This window comes from Bombyx mandarina, chromosome 03, assembly GCF_030267445.1.
Source record: "Bombyx mandarina strain Sakado chromosome 03, ASM3026744v2".
Lineage (NCBI taxonomy): Eukaryota > Metazoa > Arthropoda > Insecta > Lepidoptera > Bombycidae > Bombyx > Bombyx mandarina.
Window position 1 is genome coordinate 12,830,974 of NC_143210.1, and position 18,831 is coordinate 12,849,804.

At 37.1% G+C, this 18,831-nt stretch overlaps 2 protein-coding genes and 1 long non-coding RNA gene across 3 annotated transcripts in view; 2 read left to right on the plus strand and 1 right to left on the minus strand.

Annotated features, from left to right (window-relative positions):
- The window catches only part of GSTs2 (glutathione S-transferase sigma 2), a 469,518-nt gene that overhangs the window by 298,839 nt on the left and 151,848 nt on the right, over positions 1–18,831 (minus strand). The window lies entirely within an intron of this gene.
- LOC114242372 (UPAR/Ly6 domain-containing protein crok) lies at positions 4,335–18,526 on the plus strand. The gene is made up of 3 exons (XM_028173500.2): positions 4,335–4,536; positions 16,754–16,959; positions 17,973–18,526. Exons 1-3 carry the CDS (start codon positions 4,350–4,352, stop codon positions 18,108–18,110), a joined length of 531 nt encoding a protein of 176 aa, XP_028029301.2. The 5' UTR covers positions 4,335–4,349; the 3' UTR covers positions 18,111–18,526.
- Positions 4,543–14,595, plus strand: LOC149503329 (uncharacterized). Its single transcript, XR_016325354.1, has 3 exons — positions 4,543–12,420; positions 12,877–12,997; positions 13,089–14,595. It is a non-coding gene; the product is annotated as an uncharacterized LOC149503329 (long non-coding RNA).

Below are 18,831 nucleotides of genomic sequence, written 5' to 3' on the forward strand. Positions count from 1 at the left end.
GTTAACTCAATTTTGTATGGAGTCGGAATGTTTGCCTGCGTTTGCCGCTAGGGGCGCTGTTCCAACTGCATACAAATTTGAATTAACTTTTACGCTATCGATAACGTTAAAAAGCTCGCATTAAGCATACTGATGAACATTAATAATGAAAAATGAGATATAATCTGACTTTTGTTTACATTACGTTTTCGTTACGAGGTTACGTATAATGACGTCACAGTGTCAGTATTTTTAGATTTTATGAATATTTTCTATGTAGTAAGTGCCTTGTGAATATTTGGATAAGCTATGAACGAAATAACTACCGTAGTTTCGATGCATAAACAGGCTTGTTTTAGAGTTGAAGTGCGAAAAGATTGGCCGAGCAGAAACAAAATAGTAATTTCAACAGCAGTATAGTACACTCTATTTGATTTTGAGCTTTGTTGCAACTGAATAGTAATCAAAATGGATATTTGAGCGAAATCTAACGTTAGTCAGAGGATTGGACATTTTAAATATCCCTGAGAATAAGTAAATAATAGTTAATAAAACTAACAATATACGCTTTTTTAGAAAATCCAACTAATAAATCGAAAATTAATTTTAATAAATTTGAATTAAATTAATTTTACAATAAAATCGTTTTTTCTTACACTATTTTTTTTTCAAATTTTAAAATTTATTTTCTATTTTTTATTTGGATTTTCTATAAAAGCGTATTTTGTTAGTTTTTTTAAACTATTATTTATTTTTAATTTAATAGTTGAATTTCAATTCTTTCAATATTTTTTTTTAATATTTAGTTATCATCGGTCCTTAATAAGTATACCAAATTTCGAGTTAATCCGAGGTTTTGAAGGGGATCTAAGTCGTGTTCAAAGATTCCGTTACAAACAAACATACATACATACGTCTGAAACTAATAAAAGCGTATTAAAAAACGTATTGCTGTCTCTATGAACATTAGCTGCAGCTCATTAAAGTTTAATTGGTCGACCCAAGCCGAGAATTTTCGTTACATTATTGGCACTGAAAATGTACGTGGTAGATTATTATGTTTCCCAATAACCAGTTTTATTGCTTAGGTGGGTGGTCGTGACGTGAGACGTGAGTTCTAAGGTCTGAGTTTTTAGAGTTTTTTTTCCCTATTTAAGCTGATAGCCTTGAGAGGCTATTTCAGCGGAACCTTAACTAGTAGGTGAGCTCACGGGGCTCAAACCTGACGACGTTGCTAACACGAACCCTAGCAAAAGCCGTGCTTCGCAGAATCTACCACCGGATCGGAAACGCGACCCACTGAGAAGATCCGACGAGAAACTCAGTGGGCTGTGTCGGAGGGTTAGAGTACAACCGCTACCCCACCCTCCAAATAGAAGCGCATTGCTGCTTCACGGCAGAAATAGGCAGGGCGGTGGTGCCTGCACGTGCGGACTCACAAGGCGTCCTACCGCCAGTATGGAAAAAGCAAAAACGATCTCCGTTCTAGATCAACCGCATAGGTAGAATGGACCCTTTTCTCTGTCACCAATTTGGATGGTCCTAAAAACCTATTAGATTTGTGTTTCAAGGACTAATATTTTTTACAACTCAGATTATACATAAATAAATATTACATAAGAGAGTAGCAAGTACATTAAATTACTACAGTGTGACAGGAGGTGAGAAGGGGCCTAAGCGGAAACCGTAGGATCACTCAATTGAGAACGTTAGCAATCATGATAGTGGTGGACACGTACGTATGCGAACAGGCGAATTTGGGTTACGAGACCACTCGTTTCAGGTCAATAGTCGGCCACTTTTAGATTATCTAGACGTAATTTGAAACGCTTATATGACTACAACACGGTACATCTGCTATTAAGCACATAATAGGAGAAGCACCTTAGGATAATGAGTATTTATGATATTTAAGATTTTGTCTCCAGGCTATATAATATCTAATGGCACCATTTTACTGGTGGTAGGACCTCTTGTGAGTCCGCACGGGTAGGTACCACCACTCTGCCTATTTCTGCCGTGAAGCAGTACTACGTTTCGGCTTGAAGGGTGAGGCAGCCGTTGTAACTATACTGAGACCTTAGAACTTATATCGCAAGATAGATGGCGCCTTTACGTTATATATGTTTATGGGCTCCATTAACCATTTAACACCAGGTGGGCTGTGAGCTCGTCCATCCATCTAAGCAATAAAAAAAACCTAATTTAAACCAAATATTTTGGATGTAGTATCGATCTTCAAACATAAGTCTCTTAGCGGGCGGCGGCATCAAAGTTGTTTTTTTATAATCACCAGTGAACAAGCACTTTTGGCTACCCCAAGTTAGGCCCAAGACTAAGGCCCTTAGGACTTCTTGGTTCCGAATGTACAATACTGTTATACTGGTCCTACCACCAATTGAAAATTTATTAAGTATTTTATTCACTCGAGTCTTTTAAGACGAGTCAATTTATCCTGCGTGTGTACGCGGGAAGTAGTGATTGCCTCACCGGTGTTCAGCGGTGTGGGCGGACACGACTCATCACACACGACTAGATATTACTAACATCACCAATCTAAGGGACCCTAATGATCGACTTCCTTATGATAAATCTTTTTGCATAAAACGAGTTTGACGAAAAACGAAACTACTCAAGTCCCATATATGTATTTTTCTTCTATTTATCTCGTAGTTGTGGCTACCAGTAGAGAGGCTATGCTAAGGGGGGAAACATTGGGTTCTCCCCTTATACGACCTATTTATTTATTAGATTAAGTTATAATTGTTTGACATTGTATTAGTTTTAAATCAGGGTTTTGATAATCTACTATATAGGTACCTACTCTTTTTATTTATTTAACTCTTCGTCGCAGTGTTTTCCATGTAAAATAAAATTTTATTTTTCAGAGAGCGAAAGGGGAAGTTGCATTAGGACAGCTCCTGGCATTGCCAGTGTCCAAGAATGACGGAGACCACTTAAATTCTTTAAAATGGTCTGAACTAACTCTGTTCATTTTACGGTTAAAACTGATAATAGAGCTTGGTGCGAGGAAGCCTTGATCTCCGAGGAAGACGATTGTGCGCTTCATATTTAAGAATAAGCCTCTAGAGGTACGGAGTTGAAATTTTTGTATAATAACCGGCACAGAAAATATTTAGTGGAAATTTATGATGAATTTATCAAGACAGTGTGTTCGCAGGCGAGGGGCCCGAAGGTCATACTCATTATTACCTACTTTTAGCTCAGCGGGTGCATCGGCTTCGCGATGGTGGCCAACAGAGTGGTTGAAGTCGCTGACGATCGCTGCTCGTCTCATGGGGCGGTACAATTAATTTGCGTGAGCCAGTACCAACCGCCCCACTTACCTATCCGAACTCTAGCAATTTTTTTAGTATCATGGAACATGAGCGTTTTAACTGATGTCCCGTCTGGTAATAATTGCCATAGACTACTAGTCGCTAGCAGTAGTCGCCAAATTCTAACAGTTGATCTACTCTTCATTGATACTTTGCTTTGGCTATTGTTATCAACGTTGAAATAAGCTACCGAAGGAAACTGGTAAACAGTCGCTAGTTGATTGTACGATCGTAAAACGACAACTCAAATTGCAGACATGTGCTACAGTCACAGAACTAATCGAGAGAAAGAGACATAGACAAGAGGTTTCAAGGCCCGGACACGCAGGCAAGATCAGACAAGCACCAAAACACAATAAATCCTCTTAATTGAGCTTAATACTGCAGCGGACAGGCCCTTTTTACCCTAAGCCTAAGAGGCTACTAAGCTATTCCAGCTACGTTGTCACTGGTAGGTGAGCTCACGAACTCAACCTGAAATAATTTGCCAAGACTAGCTCTAGCAAGAGCAGTACTTCGCAGAATCTACCAGAGGTTAGTAGAAACTCAGTGGGCTGTGTCTGTTTGGGTCGCAACAAGCGCTCGCTAGAAGATACATAGAGTTCACATCACGACCTTTAGAAGAAATGGAAGAAATATCTATGTATATAAAAATGAATTGCTGTTGATTAGTCTCGCTAAAACTCGAGAACGGCTGGACCGATTTGGCTAATTTTGATCTTGAATTATTTGTGGAAGTCCAGAGAAGGTTTAAATGGTAGATAAATATGAAAATGCTCGGAATTAAATAAAAATAACAATTTTGTTTTTACTCTGATGTGTCCCCCGTCGGACGGATTCCTTTTGTTTGTTTTAACTTTATTTTATACAAAAGTTTAGATTTTTTGTTTAACGATAGAGGCACTACGAAGTCTGCCGGGTCAGCTAGTTACGCAATAAATTCCAATAGCGTATGACACCAAGGTTTCTATCAATTGCTTTAAATCATTTAAGTCACGTGCAATATCCTTTGGATCTCAGTCAATTTATTGAATGCTAGATCAATTGAATAAGTGTCGTTGCGAGCGTGTCGTCCTGGACGTCGAACAGTGTGCCGATGCGGTCGTTGTGAGTTGGTTGCGTTTTCGGTTCGCAGCGGGGAAAACCGGTATTATCTCGACAATGAATAAAATGGCGTACTTTTTCGTTTTCGCGGCTTTGTGCGGTTTTGTGGAGCAAGGTTCGTTTGTATTGTTTTTATGTTTGGAATTTGTTAAAAGTGATAATTTGCCGTAATAAAAAAATAAAAAAATTTAGGACGATCCGTAATCTATAGGAGTAGGGACATTAAATCTCTTAAAATATAAAAAAAATAACGAATAATTTATAGGCTAATTAGTTTTCCGAAACATACATTTTAACTAATTATAATAATATAATATACTAACTTTGATTTATTTGTTGTGTTTCATCAGACCATGTAAAATTGGGTCTTCTAAAATTACGCAAAATATGCACAGAAATGTTATAAATTGTATAGATACATACATACCTACATATATTGAAAAATTTACAATGTAAGAATCCAACCCAGTTATGACCACAGATAAAATATCATTCTCCCGCCTTTTCTCTAATCTACGAGTAAGCTCTTTTTATATTTTTATTGCCCATAGATCTATGTAGGTCGACTCTAAAAGCAATTTCTTCTGAAACAAGCGCCTTCCAGCTTTGTTTTTGAGGTGGTCGCCAGAACACACGTTGCCATGCGGATTTCAGTTGACAAAATGTTTTGTTTTTTTTCGCTTTGGCAATAATTGCAGTTAATGAAATTTATGTTAATCGAAATTCAATATTCAGATAAAGAATATAGTAATCATATTATTGTTATTCGCTGAAATATTTTTATTTACATCACCAAAAAGTATTTTCAATTAATATCAAATGTTTAAACATTGCAGTTCACCGATGATAAGCATACTGCGCTGAAAACTAGCTTTAAAGATTAGGTAGTATTCGATATTAGTTAGGTGTATAGAAAATATACTACAGTATTAATAAAATAGAGACGGATGTCTCAGTGCTCTATTGAAGTTCTATTTCTAGAAATATTGATGATCTGAAGGCTAGGACAAGTATTATGCAATACAACCGGGTTGTTGACACTTATGACTCAAGACAGTTTTTGTTGTCTATGGATTCCGATATAAACTCAACACTAGGCAGGCCGTGACGTCGCTCACCCACTTACGCTGGGTGGAGGGAGGATTTGAAATTTTAAAACCATACTTAGAACTAGAATTATTCTTAAAACTGGTGGGTAGGTATCACCGTCCTGCTTATTTCTGCCGCGAAGTGGTAATGTTGGCTTGAAGTCGGTCTGGTAGATTTATTAAAACTGAGACATTGAATCCATGGCTCATGGTCTATATTGTTAAATTAGGAGAAGTTGTTGGAAAAACAAAAAAAATAAAAGACGGACTCTCCCAACATTTATGTGGTCAAGAGCGAATCCTCAAATTAATCCGTTACTTGTAGTACCTACCTACCACAAGTTTCACAATTAGGACCTTATTCAATATCTTCATGAATGAATGTACCTATGTCCTAAAATAATTATCAACTCGGTTCAAATCATGGTCGTGGATGATGTGAAAATACTTTAACAGCTTAATAACAAACCGAGCTTAATAAGCCTCGTCCGTATCTCCCATGCAGTTAAGAAAAATCTAGACTCCTCGGTTGGTAACATTAATTTGATTTAATATCCGTTTAGTAATTAGCGGCGACCGCGATAAGGGGGTTATCGTGTCGCGCCGCTTTGTCGAACGTTTCTTTCCATCTAATTTCACAAATTCTTACAGTAACTTACAAAACCGAATAAATTTGAAACTGGACAGATCCACTCAATTTAAATTTAAAGTGTTTACATTGGTAAACTCCTGGACACAGCCCACTAAGTTTCTCACCGGTTCCGGTTCTCGCCGGATCTTCTCAGTGGGTCGCGATTCCGATCCGGTGGTAGATTCTGCGAAGCACTGCTCTTCCTAGGGCTAGTGTTAGCAAATTCTCTCAGGTTGAGCTAGTAAGCTTACTTACCTGTAACAAGTAACGAAGATACTTATGTAATGTGTGATGGTCGATTCTCAGTAACGCAGACTTTTTCATTATTTTGATATTTTTGTTGTGATTTCATTGAATATATCGAGGGATGAAATATTATTTGGTTTAACCAACATTTTTGTATTTTTACAATTGACCCATTTAAACTTTAAAATTTGGAAAAAAACATCGTAATAATAAAAAACTTCTTTAGGTATTTCAATGGAGTAAACTTAATTGAAGTTCAACTGAAAAAACATCGAACTGTTGATGCTGATACCTAAATAAAACGGACCTTTAATTACAAAGATACATGTCGCGTGTTAAGCTAAATGTCGCTTAAACCAAATAGCTTTTCACTCCTCGATATGGATGAACGACCCACATGATGTTCAAATCAAATGAAATAAAATATAAAAAAAAATCAACACTAACTGACCCGACAGACTTCGTAGTGCCTCAATCGATAAATAAAAGACCTAAACTTTTGTATAAAATAAACTTAAAACAAATAAAAGGAATCCGTCCGACGGGGGACAAAGGAAAACCAAAATTGTTATTTTTATTTAATTCCGAGCATTTTCATATTTATCTTTTAAACGTTCTCTGGACTTTCACAAGTAATTCAAGACCAAAATTAGCCAAATCGGTCCAGCCGTTCTCGAGTTTTAGTGAGACTCATCGGCGACTCCAGATCGCAGTAGCCACCATGGGATAGTGGTTCCGGAAGTGGCGAATCGACATCAACCCCACGAAAAGCACAGCGGTGCTCTTCAAAAGGGGTCGCCCTCCGAACACCACCTCAAGCATCCCACTCCTTAATAGGCGCGCAAACACCTCCACCGTTAGCCCCATCACTCTCTTTGGTCAGCCCATACCGTGGGCCTCGAAAGTCAAATATCTAGGCGTCACCCTCGACAGAGGGATGACATTCCGTCCCCACATCAAAACGGAACGCGACCGCGCCGCGTTTATACTAGGACGACTTTACCCAATATAAATATAAAATAAATATAAATATTTTACTAACAATCACGCCACGTTAACTGGTCCCGTGATAAGTTCGTAAAGAACTTGTGTTACAGGTACCAGATATCGGAAATAAATGTAAGATTTTTATTATACACATACATATATTTAATATACATCCATAACCCTGGAAAAAACATTTATATTTATCATACAAATATCTTCCCTTGGCGGGATTCGAACCCGCGACCCCCTAGTGTAGTGACCATGTCACTTACCACTACACCAGACGGACGTTAAATGCTTTGTAGTCGAAGCAAAATGTTCCTCCGTAATAAGGTAAATCTCTACAAAACTTGCATACGCCCCGTCATGACGTATGCAAGCGTAGTATTCGCTCACGTAGTCCGCACCCACTTGAAATTCCTTCAGGTTATTCAATCCCGATTCTGCAACGTGGATCTCCACGATGACCTGGAGCTCGATTCAGTTAGTAAGTATCTGCAGTCGGCACCGCTGCGTCATTTTGAGAAGGCGGCACGACATGAGAACCCTCTCATCGTAGCCGCTGGAAACTACATACCCGACCCAGTAGACCGAATGGTAAACCGTCGACGTCGCCCAAAGCACTTCATTACGGATCCTCCTGATTCATTAACGGTGCTTTTAGGCACCACAAGCACCGGTCACCGTCCTCGTCGAACCGGTGGCTTGCGACTAAGGGCTCGACGAGCGAACTAACCCATAGATACAGCCCAGTGAGTTTCTCGCCGGATCTTCTCAGTGGGTCGCGTTTCCGATCCGGTGGTAGATTCTGCGAAGCACTGCTCTTGCTAGGGTCAGTGTTAGCAACTCTCCGGTTGAGCCCCGTGAACTCACCTACAAACGTTAGGGCGAAGCTGAAATAGCCTCTCAAGGCTATCAGCATAGGTAGGAAAAAAAAAAAAGCGAGACCTACGAACGGCAATTAATTTATATATATAGATAAATAGATAAATGAAAGTACATACTTGTTGAACGTCAAAAAGAACTACCGCCAATTCACAAAAACTAGCCTCCGTCCTGAGAAGAACTGGCAAGAAACTCAGCCGGCATGTCTTTTTTTTTTAATATTAGATTTTATTTTTTTTCAGTTCTGTTCAGTGGTGATATTTTTTTTAACGCTGTGGAATCCGTTTACGTATACTCCGTCAAGGGTTTTGACGGACCGGGTTATGTCGGACTCCAGTGCCTCCAGAGACGAAGAGGGAGAAGAGGAAGACCGAAGTCCTCCTTTTCTTCCGATTCCTACTCACACAGGCTCACTCACCCTACCGACCGGAAAGCACGACATGGCTTAGATGCTAATGCCTATCTAAGACCAGTGCAGAGTGCTTTTAAGTATATACTGATAGAAAAGTTTGTTTTTTCTACAAGATGAGTACGAGTTGCGTTTCGGTTCGAAGGGCGGGGCAGCCGTTGTAATGTACTGTTGAAAGTGAGACCTTAGAACTCGTGTCTCAAGGTGGGTGGTGGCATTTACATTGTAGATATCTATGGGCCCCGTCTATTAACACCAGGTGGACCGTGAACTCGTTCAACCTTATAACCTATAAAAAAAAAAAAAAAACATTGATGATACTATTTTTTTCTCTACAATGGTCAACAATGTTTAGCTCCTGAATCAGTTAACGGAAATTCCCACTTGGTACTCTCTGTCTGTAAACTTAATAAAACAACTGGCCAGGTAATTGCCCGAAATTGAACGCCCACTTCTGTATATTGATGACAATTTAGCTGCGGGGATAGTTTGTCACGGGAAGTTATTTGATATTAGTCTGAATTCAATTCACGAAAGCATTCATTTTCGATGCGTGGATACCGATTTTAGAATTATTATTTTTTTTATTGCATAAGAGGTTTGACGAGCTCACAGCCCACTTGGTGTTAAGAGTTACCGGAGCCCATAGACATCTCCATGTTCTGAGTATAGTTACAACGGCCGCCCCACCCTTCAAACCGAAACGCATTACTGCTACCCGTGCAGACCACAAGACGTCCCACCTAAATTTATCTACCTCCTACGTAAATTTACTGGTGGTAGGAAGTAAATTTACTGGAGGTAAGACCTAAATTTACTGGCGGTAGTTCGGTGTTCCTTCGAAGATTTATTGACAGTGTTTTTTCTTATCCCTAGAAGGTATGGCGTGGAATTAAATGAGATCTTAAATAATATTGAGTTTACGTCAATCGTACGAAATATCGCCACTTTATTCCAAAATATTAAGGCACAACACGATGTCCCATATCACATAAGATTTCATAAAATATTAAGATAAAATAACATTGCTTACGCTAGATTATTTCTGAGTACCCACACATGTTTTTAACCTGTTGCCTCTGCTAGCTTACTAAACTAGTCGATTTATTTTAAGGTTAAAGCCAACAGACTTAACAAAGGTCACTGGGCCATGTTTTTTCTAATCAATTATTCAGTCTTGTTTTTCCCAATTCGACAATGCAGATAACTTAGAAGTCGATATTGGGATACCCGTGCGAATGAAAATTTTATCTGGAAATTTTCTATTTCTTTCTTTTTTCTTTATTAATAAATACAAACGCTTGTAGCTGAAGTATCCATCAATTGACTGACTCCGAGGTGCAGCAGCTAGCACCCCCGCTGGGCCGACGGTCGTTTGTTCGATTCCCACATCGGGCATACGATAAAAATGTTTATTTGCTCTTTGTCTGGGTGTTTATTATCTTTGTATTTTTATATTTGTTGTTGTATTTTTATATTGTTTTTTATATGTGTACATTCATGTATACTTAGTACAGGGAATCCTAGTTTGGAGCCTAATGACCGTGTGTGAAATGTCCATTAGTAAATTAGTATTAATATAAAATAAAAGGAAATTTAATCGAAGTAATTATGGGTTCTTGTTTCTCTGAAATCGCGTCCTCTAACTCCAAAGTCGGCATCGGTCGCCTTACGACGTCAAAGAGCACCAGTACTTGCGAATAGAAAAACAATATCTGATAAATAAAAAACCGTTGTCCGCGTTATAAATAGGACGAGAGCATTTCATGATTGAGGCGTGGCGGCATATGGCCATTACCGGCTGTCGGGTCAACATGACATTACACGGTCTGTTACTGTGCAGAACGTAATGGACGTAATTGCCTTAAATCTTACAGTGCGACGTTGGAAAGCTACTTGCAAGCTAAAGCGTTTGCATATTGGGCTGGATTGATTCCTTTTTATCATCATTGTTCAAGATGCTTCACAGCGTGGAACGAAACGCATGAGCTCATTTTCTTATATTATCTGTGCATTTTTTACTCTTAGTGTTTCTTCCAGGGGGGTGCAACTCCCATACAAAGGAAAATAACATACAACTAGCGTCATCTTACTCCTGTGGCGACGTCATTTTTGTAACTTTTAGGCATTAATGATCTAATAAACTCACTAGATGGCAGATATGAGTTCTGACTCAATAAAAAATGTAGCGTACTTTGAAGCAGTGCTTCCACTTTTAGGGAATTCTCCCTTTTTTAGGGAAAAATAGCTGATATTTTGGATGATAAAGACAATTTAAAAAATACCAGGATTTAGGATATTTCGGGGTAAAAAGCAAAGCCTATACTAGTAACTGTTGTGAATTTTAAAATAAACGATAATTAAAGTAAAACAATGAACATTTTATTTTATGGAGAGAGAATGACATTAAGTCGAGTTGACAAGTAAAAGAATAAAACAGAGTTGTGTATAAAAACTATAAAGGTTTGATTCAACAGTAACCCTCTAGTAAAGTAAATCATAGATTAAGCCACTGCTTTTTCTTAGGGATTCCCCAGAATCCCAATAAGTATAATCCGCCAAATTTTTATTTACCTATTTTCGTTGATGTCACCAGAACTTACTTGTATTGTAATATACAGGTACTTCATGTACCATGAAAGATTATCATGGTAATTTCATTTACGAAAACCTTGTAATTGTCATTTCACTTTTGCTAGCAGTTCCTTCTTCAAAGACTGAGGTGGAAAGATTATTCAGTGTTCTCAAATTTAAAAACTGACAAAAGAAACAGGCTTTCTAATGAAACCCTGAACGGCTTGCTTCATAGAAAGTTCCCAACTTTGCCAGCAAACAATTGCTCAATTTTAGAACCGAACAGTGTTAGGTTGTGCAGCAAAAGAATATAAAAGCAATGCGTCGACTTCCTTGAAAATTCTAATCCTATAGATCTATGATCTTCTGGGGGCGTTTATATTATATATACCTACATTAAATAATATGCTGTGGTTTATTTTCTGTATTTTATTTACGCTTTCTATATGAGTCGTCTATTATCAAAGGTGGCAATCTGTGCATTTGGACAAAAAAAAATTATTGATATGTCAATACAGATTTATTTGAATATAATCGTCTCCTTCAAAGAATACGGTTCAAAACCTGCATTAAATAAAGGTTAATAGTTAACCTGTTATTTATCTAAGATGTCGTTCCGAAGAGTTTTGTGACTGCCAATGGAATATAAAGTCAATAATTCGTTTTTCTGATTTACCAATCATTGTCCAAAAGTTAGATTGCCGGCTTTGATAATAGTCGACTCATAAAAAGGATTTATGAAAGTTGTCTAGGAAATTTTAGGGTAAATTCAAAAGAAACTAGGGTAAAATGTGTTAAAAAAAACGTAAGTGGAAACACTGCTTTGAAGTTTTCAAAATTCCAGGGCCGTAAAACAATCTCAAAAAAAAAAAAAAGTTTTCAAAATGTCGTAACGATTTAATTTTTTAAATCGTTTTTTTTTGGTCTTGGTGTGAGTTATTTTACGTTGTAGTATTAATTTAGAGCAACTTTTAGCTTTATGAGAATATTAGACGATTAGACATTGAGAAACTCTGTTTTGAATTCTCTTTAGACATAACTTGGCTCCAATACTTTTTTCTTCGTTAGCGTTTCGTAAGCCTGTGTAACTATTTTCATTTCTTACAGAATGTTTATTATTAAAAATCAGCATGCCTCGAAGATCGAAAATGAAATGCTATTTCGGATGCCTTGATAACGGTGAGTTTACACTATTTTCCCGGTATATTATTTGCTAACATAATTATTATTCATAATATAAATAAATGAATTAGCACCAACTAATGGTCCTTCCTATTTCTGCTGCCTAGCTATCATATATGTTAAGTTTTGATCAAAACAGTCGGTATTAAGTCTCGTACTATCACACACACACCTCAGATAATAAAATTGTCTCGAGTGGGTGGAAGTATTTATGTTTTGCAACTCAGCGTATTATATGCTTATTGTCAAGTGGGCCCGAACTAGTTTTTTGGAATGATCAATCAGTCATGCTTTCCTGTTTAAATAAAATACAGCACAATTGATCTCACATCCAAAGTTAGATGATGGCATTTACGTTTTGTTTCCTGGTGTTTGATAACTAAGTTACACCAAGTGGCCTGTGACCACGTTCATCCTTCTACCCAATATAAAATAATGTTTTTATTTTTGTAGACAAAGGTTTGATAATGACAAAATTTTATGGAAAAATTATAAGGAGCACTAAAATGTCTGAAACATGAAAATATTGATGCACTATATTTGAACCAGAACGTGTTATGTAATATATTAATTTGTAAGTAAGATTACATTAACACTAAATTTTTCATGGTCGTATTTTTTCAATATTTGTTACATACTTAAGATACTTTGTTTCTCCGTTTCAGAAGAGAAACTGATTCAGCAAGGAACGTGAACTCTCAAGGGATCTTAATTTTTTTTAAATATGTTTATAATTGATAAATTAATAATTGAAATAGTTCATAAGAACTAAATTGATGCCAATTTCGTTTTAAAATAGGTTGTTTAGTTCTTATAGTTATAGTATTACGTTTGAATAGTTGTAATTAGTAAGTTAGTAATATATGAAAATACTGATATAAATTTTTGTAAATAACCTTTTGTAAATTCTACGAGAAGATGATTTTAATTAATGATCAAAAGTCAACGGTCTTTAAAAGCATTATTTGCAATTATTTAGATTTACTGTGGAATATATTTGCTAAGTTGTGTTTTCTGTATGAGCAGATATAAATGAAAATGCCCAAACATGATTATGTTTCTTACATTTTCATTATGTGAAATCAATATGCTTGTGACTGAGTATATTAATAATTTATTAAAACTTAAGTGATAGACAGCAACCCCTATGGCACTGCTGAAGTTTATAAGCACTGGTGACCACTTATCACGGGCCGGGTTGCGTGCTCGTCTGCTGTTGAGTGCAATAAAAATTTTCGAAACCCTTTCTATTATTTAGATGTAATATTAGTGTACATTTAATTTGGATTAAAAGATAAATTTACATTTTATGTTTGCATGTGTATGTTTATAATTCATTTGCATGTAACGAACACCAGTTTCTTTTTTAACAAAATGTAAACTAATGGTTTGTAATGAATGTAATTAACTTTAAGATGATTTTCTTTCAATCTGCTGTTTGTTTCATCTAGTATTACCAAAGCTAAAGCATCAGAAACGTCAGAATAGAAATAATTTAGATAGGGAATAAAAGTATAACTAATGTAATCATGTCTAAGATTACTATAAGCGTCATTAAGTACAAACTATCAATATTTAAGAGTACTTTAAATCATCATTACATTTTTTAAACATTTTTTGTTTTTCAAATCATGTAATAAAACGTTTGTGCAGAACAAAATGTCACATGTTATGAACATGATTGTGGGTTAATCGTTTCTTAAATTTCTAAATGTTTATAAGAATGCTAAGAATAATTTAGTATTCACTTTAGTGTGTGTATTATCTCTACAATGCTAGTATAAATGACAATTATTGTATGACGAAGCATAGGTAGTGTTTATAGATGTAATATTTTCATACAAGGTCATGATCTGTCACGATCAACTTTAAGCAAGAACTGCTATAGTTAAGAAACAAATTTATTAAATTTAATTCAAATTGTCTACTATGTTTGTAATGGAAAGCTGACATGTTTATATTTCGCACAAATGACTTAAGTGACATTGAATGATTTGATTATCTAGACTTAATTAACTTTTAGATAACTTTCGATTTAATGTTATTAAGTACTCTAGTAGGATTAATCTAGAGGAGTTATTGTTATTCGAAATTTTATACAATTGTACGTTCATACTATCTTTTAACAGTAAATTGTTTGTAATATAGGGAAATTAAATAGCTTACAGAGAATTACAGCTTTTTATTTAAAAAAACTGTTTTCTCTCTGTATGAAAAGGTCTTATCGATTAGAATGCTGAACACAATCAAACGTTCTTTAATATTTCATAAGTACTACCGGGAATTTCAGCGATTCTAAACGATAAGATTTTTTCATAAAGAGAGTTAATTATAAAAAATATTAAAATTACTAAAAAAGCCACCTGGTGGGGGGTAGGGAGATTAATAATCGACAGCAGCGACGCCTGCTGTCCTGGGCTCTAACTAAAGCAAAAATAAAAATGAGAGTTGCGCATCTATCTCAAATATATTAAGTGTATAATCTATGGTTTCTTCAGGCTTAAATGTGTAATAACGGTGGTTTATTAACTGCTTGATATCTGTGAAAGTGCACAAAATGAAACAAAGCCGCTGGACGTAACTTCTCGGGATCCTCCAAAAAGTCCACTGAAAAAATCTCAGTAAATGACCACAATTTTACTGAGATTATATTTCATCCCATATCATCTCATCTCATTTCATTTAATTTCATCCCAGTCGATTAATGTCGCAAATTAATCATCATTTCATATCACTCCATATTAACATGTTTCATAAAAATAAGATTTCAAATTAAAATAAGACATGGCCTAAAAGTCTTAGTTATGAGGTCATGAAATCCCTTTTAAAAAAATCTAAATCACGACTTTGGCGTCTTTTGTTATGAATTTTTTCAAACTTGTTTATCTGATTTATTATTGTCGGCCTTAAATTATAATATCACCTTCACAAAACCGACTTTTTATTAGTCCCAAGCGTGGACAGTAGTATTCTCATAGATTGTTTTAATTAACGTGACCAAATATAAACGTGACCTTGTCGGATCGTTTCATTCATCCGATGCTCACATTTAATTTAGGTCTGTATTTTATGGCGTGAGTAAGCTCTGTACGTGATCATTGAAAAGATAGCCCTAAATGAAACAGTTTAATTATGACATTTTGAATAGACGATAGAATTGTTTGAGATGATACCTTCATCTCGTTTTTACTATCGCACCGCTCGCCATCGGAGTAGAGTTCGTCTCCCATAGACACAGCCCACAGGGTTTCTCGCCGGATCTTCTCAGTGGGTCGCGATTCCGATCCGGTGGTAGATTCTGCGAAGCACTGCTCTTGCTAGGGTCAGTGTTAGCATCACTACGGTTTGAGCCTCGCGAGCTCATCTACTAGTTAAGGCTACTAGTTACGCTGAAATAGCCTCTCAAGGCTATCAGCTTGGTAGGAAAAAAAAAAGAGTTCGTCAATACTACCTGGAGCCACTACGTTCATCCACAGTGCGTTTCCAGAGATATTTTTTGCCACGTATCATCCGGCTTTGGAATGTCCTATACAGTGTTTCCCGAGCGCTATGACATATCCTTCTTCAAACGAGGCTTGTAGAGGCTGCCCCTGGCATTGCTGAAGTCCATGGGCGACTGTAACCACTCACCATCAGGTGGGCCATCTACTCGTCTGCCTAAAAGGGCAATAAAAAAAAAGATGCAGTTTGCTCTGTAATTGTTGATATTATTTGTCAAGGTAAATAAAAAAGGTTATCAATTAATATTTACGTTCATATGACTCGTGGTTCTTCAAGCTACAGATTCCAGTTGCGGTGTCTTGTTATTCTTAAATATTTTACTACCGAACTCTCTGATTACTTTTATTACATGTATATTTCCGCCGTTGACCAATACGCGTTCCAGTAAGAAGGATGAAACGGCTAGTACAATTCACTTGAGAATTCTGAGCATTCAAGATGGTGTCTGAAGGTGTGTAGCTGTATACATATTGACGTATATATGGGCTGTGAATAACTAATTATTTACTAAGCACTGGGCTATGATATCCTTTTTTTATTACTTAGATAGATTGAAAAGCTCACGTTAAGTGGTTACTGGAGCCCGTAAACATCTACAACGTAAATGCTGCCACCCACCTTGAGACTTAACTTCTAAGGTCTCGCTTTTTTAACAGTGCAACGTCTGCCCCGCCATTCAAACCGAAACGCATTACTGCTTACGGCAGAAATAGGCAGAGCGGTAGTACCTACCGGTGCGGACTCACAAGACGTCCTACCACCAGTGAAAAATCCTCAACCTCAGCTCAGAACGACGAATAATAATACCGATTCTCCTCTGCCGAACCAGGCCAAGCGATCGTCTGCTACCAATGCAACAGTCACAACGACTCCCGATGCATCATGGAGGACCTGCCGGACACGCTGCGGCAGCCGTGCAAGTCCACTGATACAATGTGCAGGAAGATCACCCAGGTCGTGGAGTTCGAGATGAACGGCATGCCCCCGGATAACAGGGTTATCAGAGGGTGCGGTTGGGATGAGAGCAACTACAAGGTAAGTCATTTTTATGGACATAAAGACATGCTCCCTACTCGACACCCTCAGGTCGAGTGTTAAATCTCTAGAAGACAAACTTCGGATCGGAACATATACTTCGCGGCAAAAATATGTAGGAGAGTGGACAAGTGACTATTTTTGCCGTGAAGCAGTAATGCGTTTCGGTTTGAAGGGCGGGGCAGCCGTTGTGACTATACTGAGAGCTTAGAACTCATATCTCAAGGTGGGTGGCGGTATTTAAGTTATAGGTTTCTATGGGCTCCGGTAACCACTTTACACCAGGTGGGCTCTGATCTATGCAGGGTCAGCTACCCTAGGTTAGCAAAAGCTTGACGAGAGAAGCCGAGGAACGGAAGGAGGAGTTCAGTGGCGTGAAACTGGAGCGGCCTATGTCGAGCAGTATACTGCTATAGGCTGATGATGATGATGATGATGATACTATTTCCGACGTTTCTGACACTTTACAGTTTTACGACATGGTCGAGAAATACTGAAAAGTATTCGACTATTCCAAAGTATCCCATAACACCGGTCTAAGGTTAAATTAAAAATGCACATCAAAATCGTGCACGCAAATCTTCTTCTTCTTCTGAGTCGGTCTCTTCATTGCTGAAGGTCGTATCTAATTTGAGATGATGAACATTCGATGCACAATGCTTCCCCACGTCTTCCTGTCCTCGGTGGTCTTTATAGCCTCGATTATTGGTCGGCCGGTGAATGTCCTAAGAATCCGTCTCCGACACCATATTTCAAAAGTGTCGATCTTTACCCTCTCACTTCGTCTTATCGTCCAGGATTCGCACGAAAATAATATTATGGTAATATGAACACAATGTTTTAACATCAAGAATTGTTTATGAAAATCTAATATACGTGTTTCGAATCTTTTTGCGCATCTAGGTCGGAAAAAATAAAACCTTTAATGACTTATTAATTGACGCACTTCAGTAAAAACATCCAAGCGAACGTTACACCCGAAATTATGCCATTACTGCTATTTCTTCTTCCAGGGCCGTTGCTACCAGCGATCAGGGTTCGGCGGAAGACAAGAGGTCTGCTCGTGCCTGACCGACGGCTGCAACTCAGCGTCATTACCAGTTATAGGAACAACAGTGATGCTCCTCACGCTAGCACTCCTGAAGTTCTAGCCATCACTCTCCAACCAACTGTAGTTTCACGGGTGACTTGTGTTCATCATAGTTCGAAGGATAATTTAAATCGGAAGATACATTGATGCAAACGTTCTCTAAAACCAAAAAGAAATCTAAAGATATATTTCATAGATAATATTAGACGCTGTTAATACATCGCACTGAAAGACAAATACGCTAAGCAAATTAGCAGTACAATGTAAATAAACGATAAACAGTTCAAGTAACATTGATGTGTTAACGCAAACATGACCTAAATGCTAGAACAATAAAGTCCATGATAATACAAAAGTGCGGCAAAGCTCTGTTATAATATGATAACGTTAAAAGTTATATATTACATCTAGATCTTTATTGTTGTGTTTGAGAATGTTAGTAGTACCTAGATATTAATTAAATGGTTTTTAATTAGATGTTTTTCATTCATTTTAAATTTTCATTATTCTACTATTAATTTAAGTTAGATTCGTTAGAAGAATTCATCTAGAGTTGAACGCAAGTATTCTGATATGTGGCACTTAGGAAAATTGAGGCTGTCAGCTCAAAAGTGGCCTAAGCGTTTCATAGTTAGTATGGAGCAAATGAGGTTTGAATTTATTTTTCCACTGCTTCGTAAGCAATAATAATACGCGAAAAAATAATGTTTACAATCTGCTGTCTATGGGTAAAACTGGGGATAGGCCGGTTTTTCATCAACTTTTATTATGTTTCAAATAAA

Bases quoted from the DNA above. Each gene is read 5' to 3' on its own strand.
- LOC114242372 (XM_028173500.2), top strand. From the start codon at position 4,350: ATGCTAGATCAATTGAATAAGTGTCGTTGCGAGCGTGTCGTCCTGGAC. The intron at 4,537-16,753 runs GTTCGTTTGTAT...CTGCCGAACCAG, and splicing joins GTGCGGTTTTGTGGAGCAAG to GCCAAGCGATCGTCTGCTAC. The intron at 16,960-17,972 runs GTAAGTCATTTT...TTCTTCTTCCAG, and splicing joins GGGATGAGAGCAACTACAAG to GGCCGTTGCTACCAGCGATC.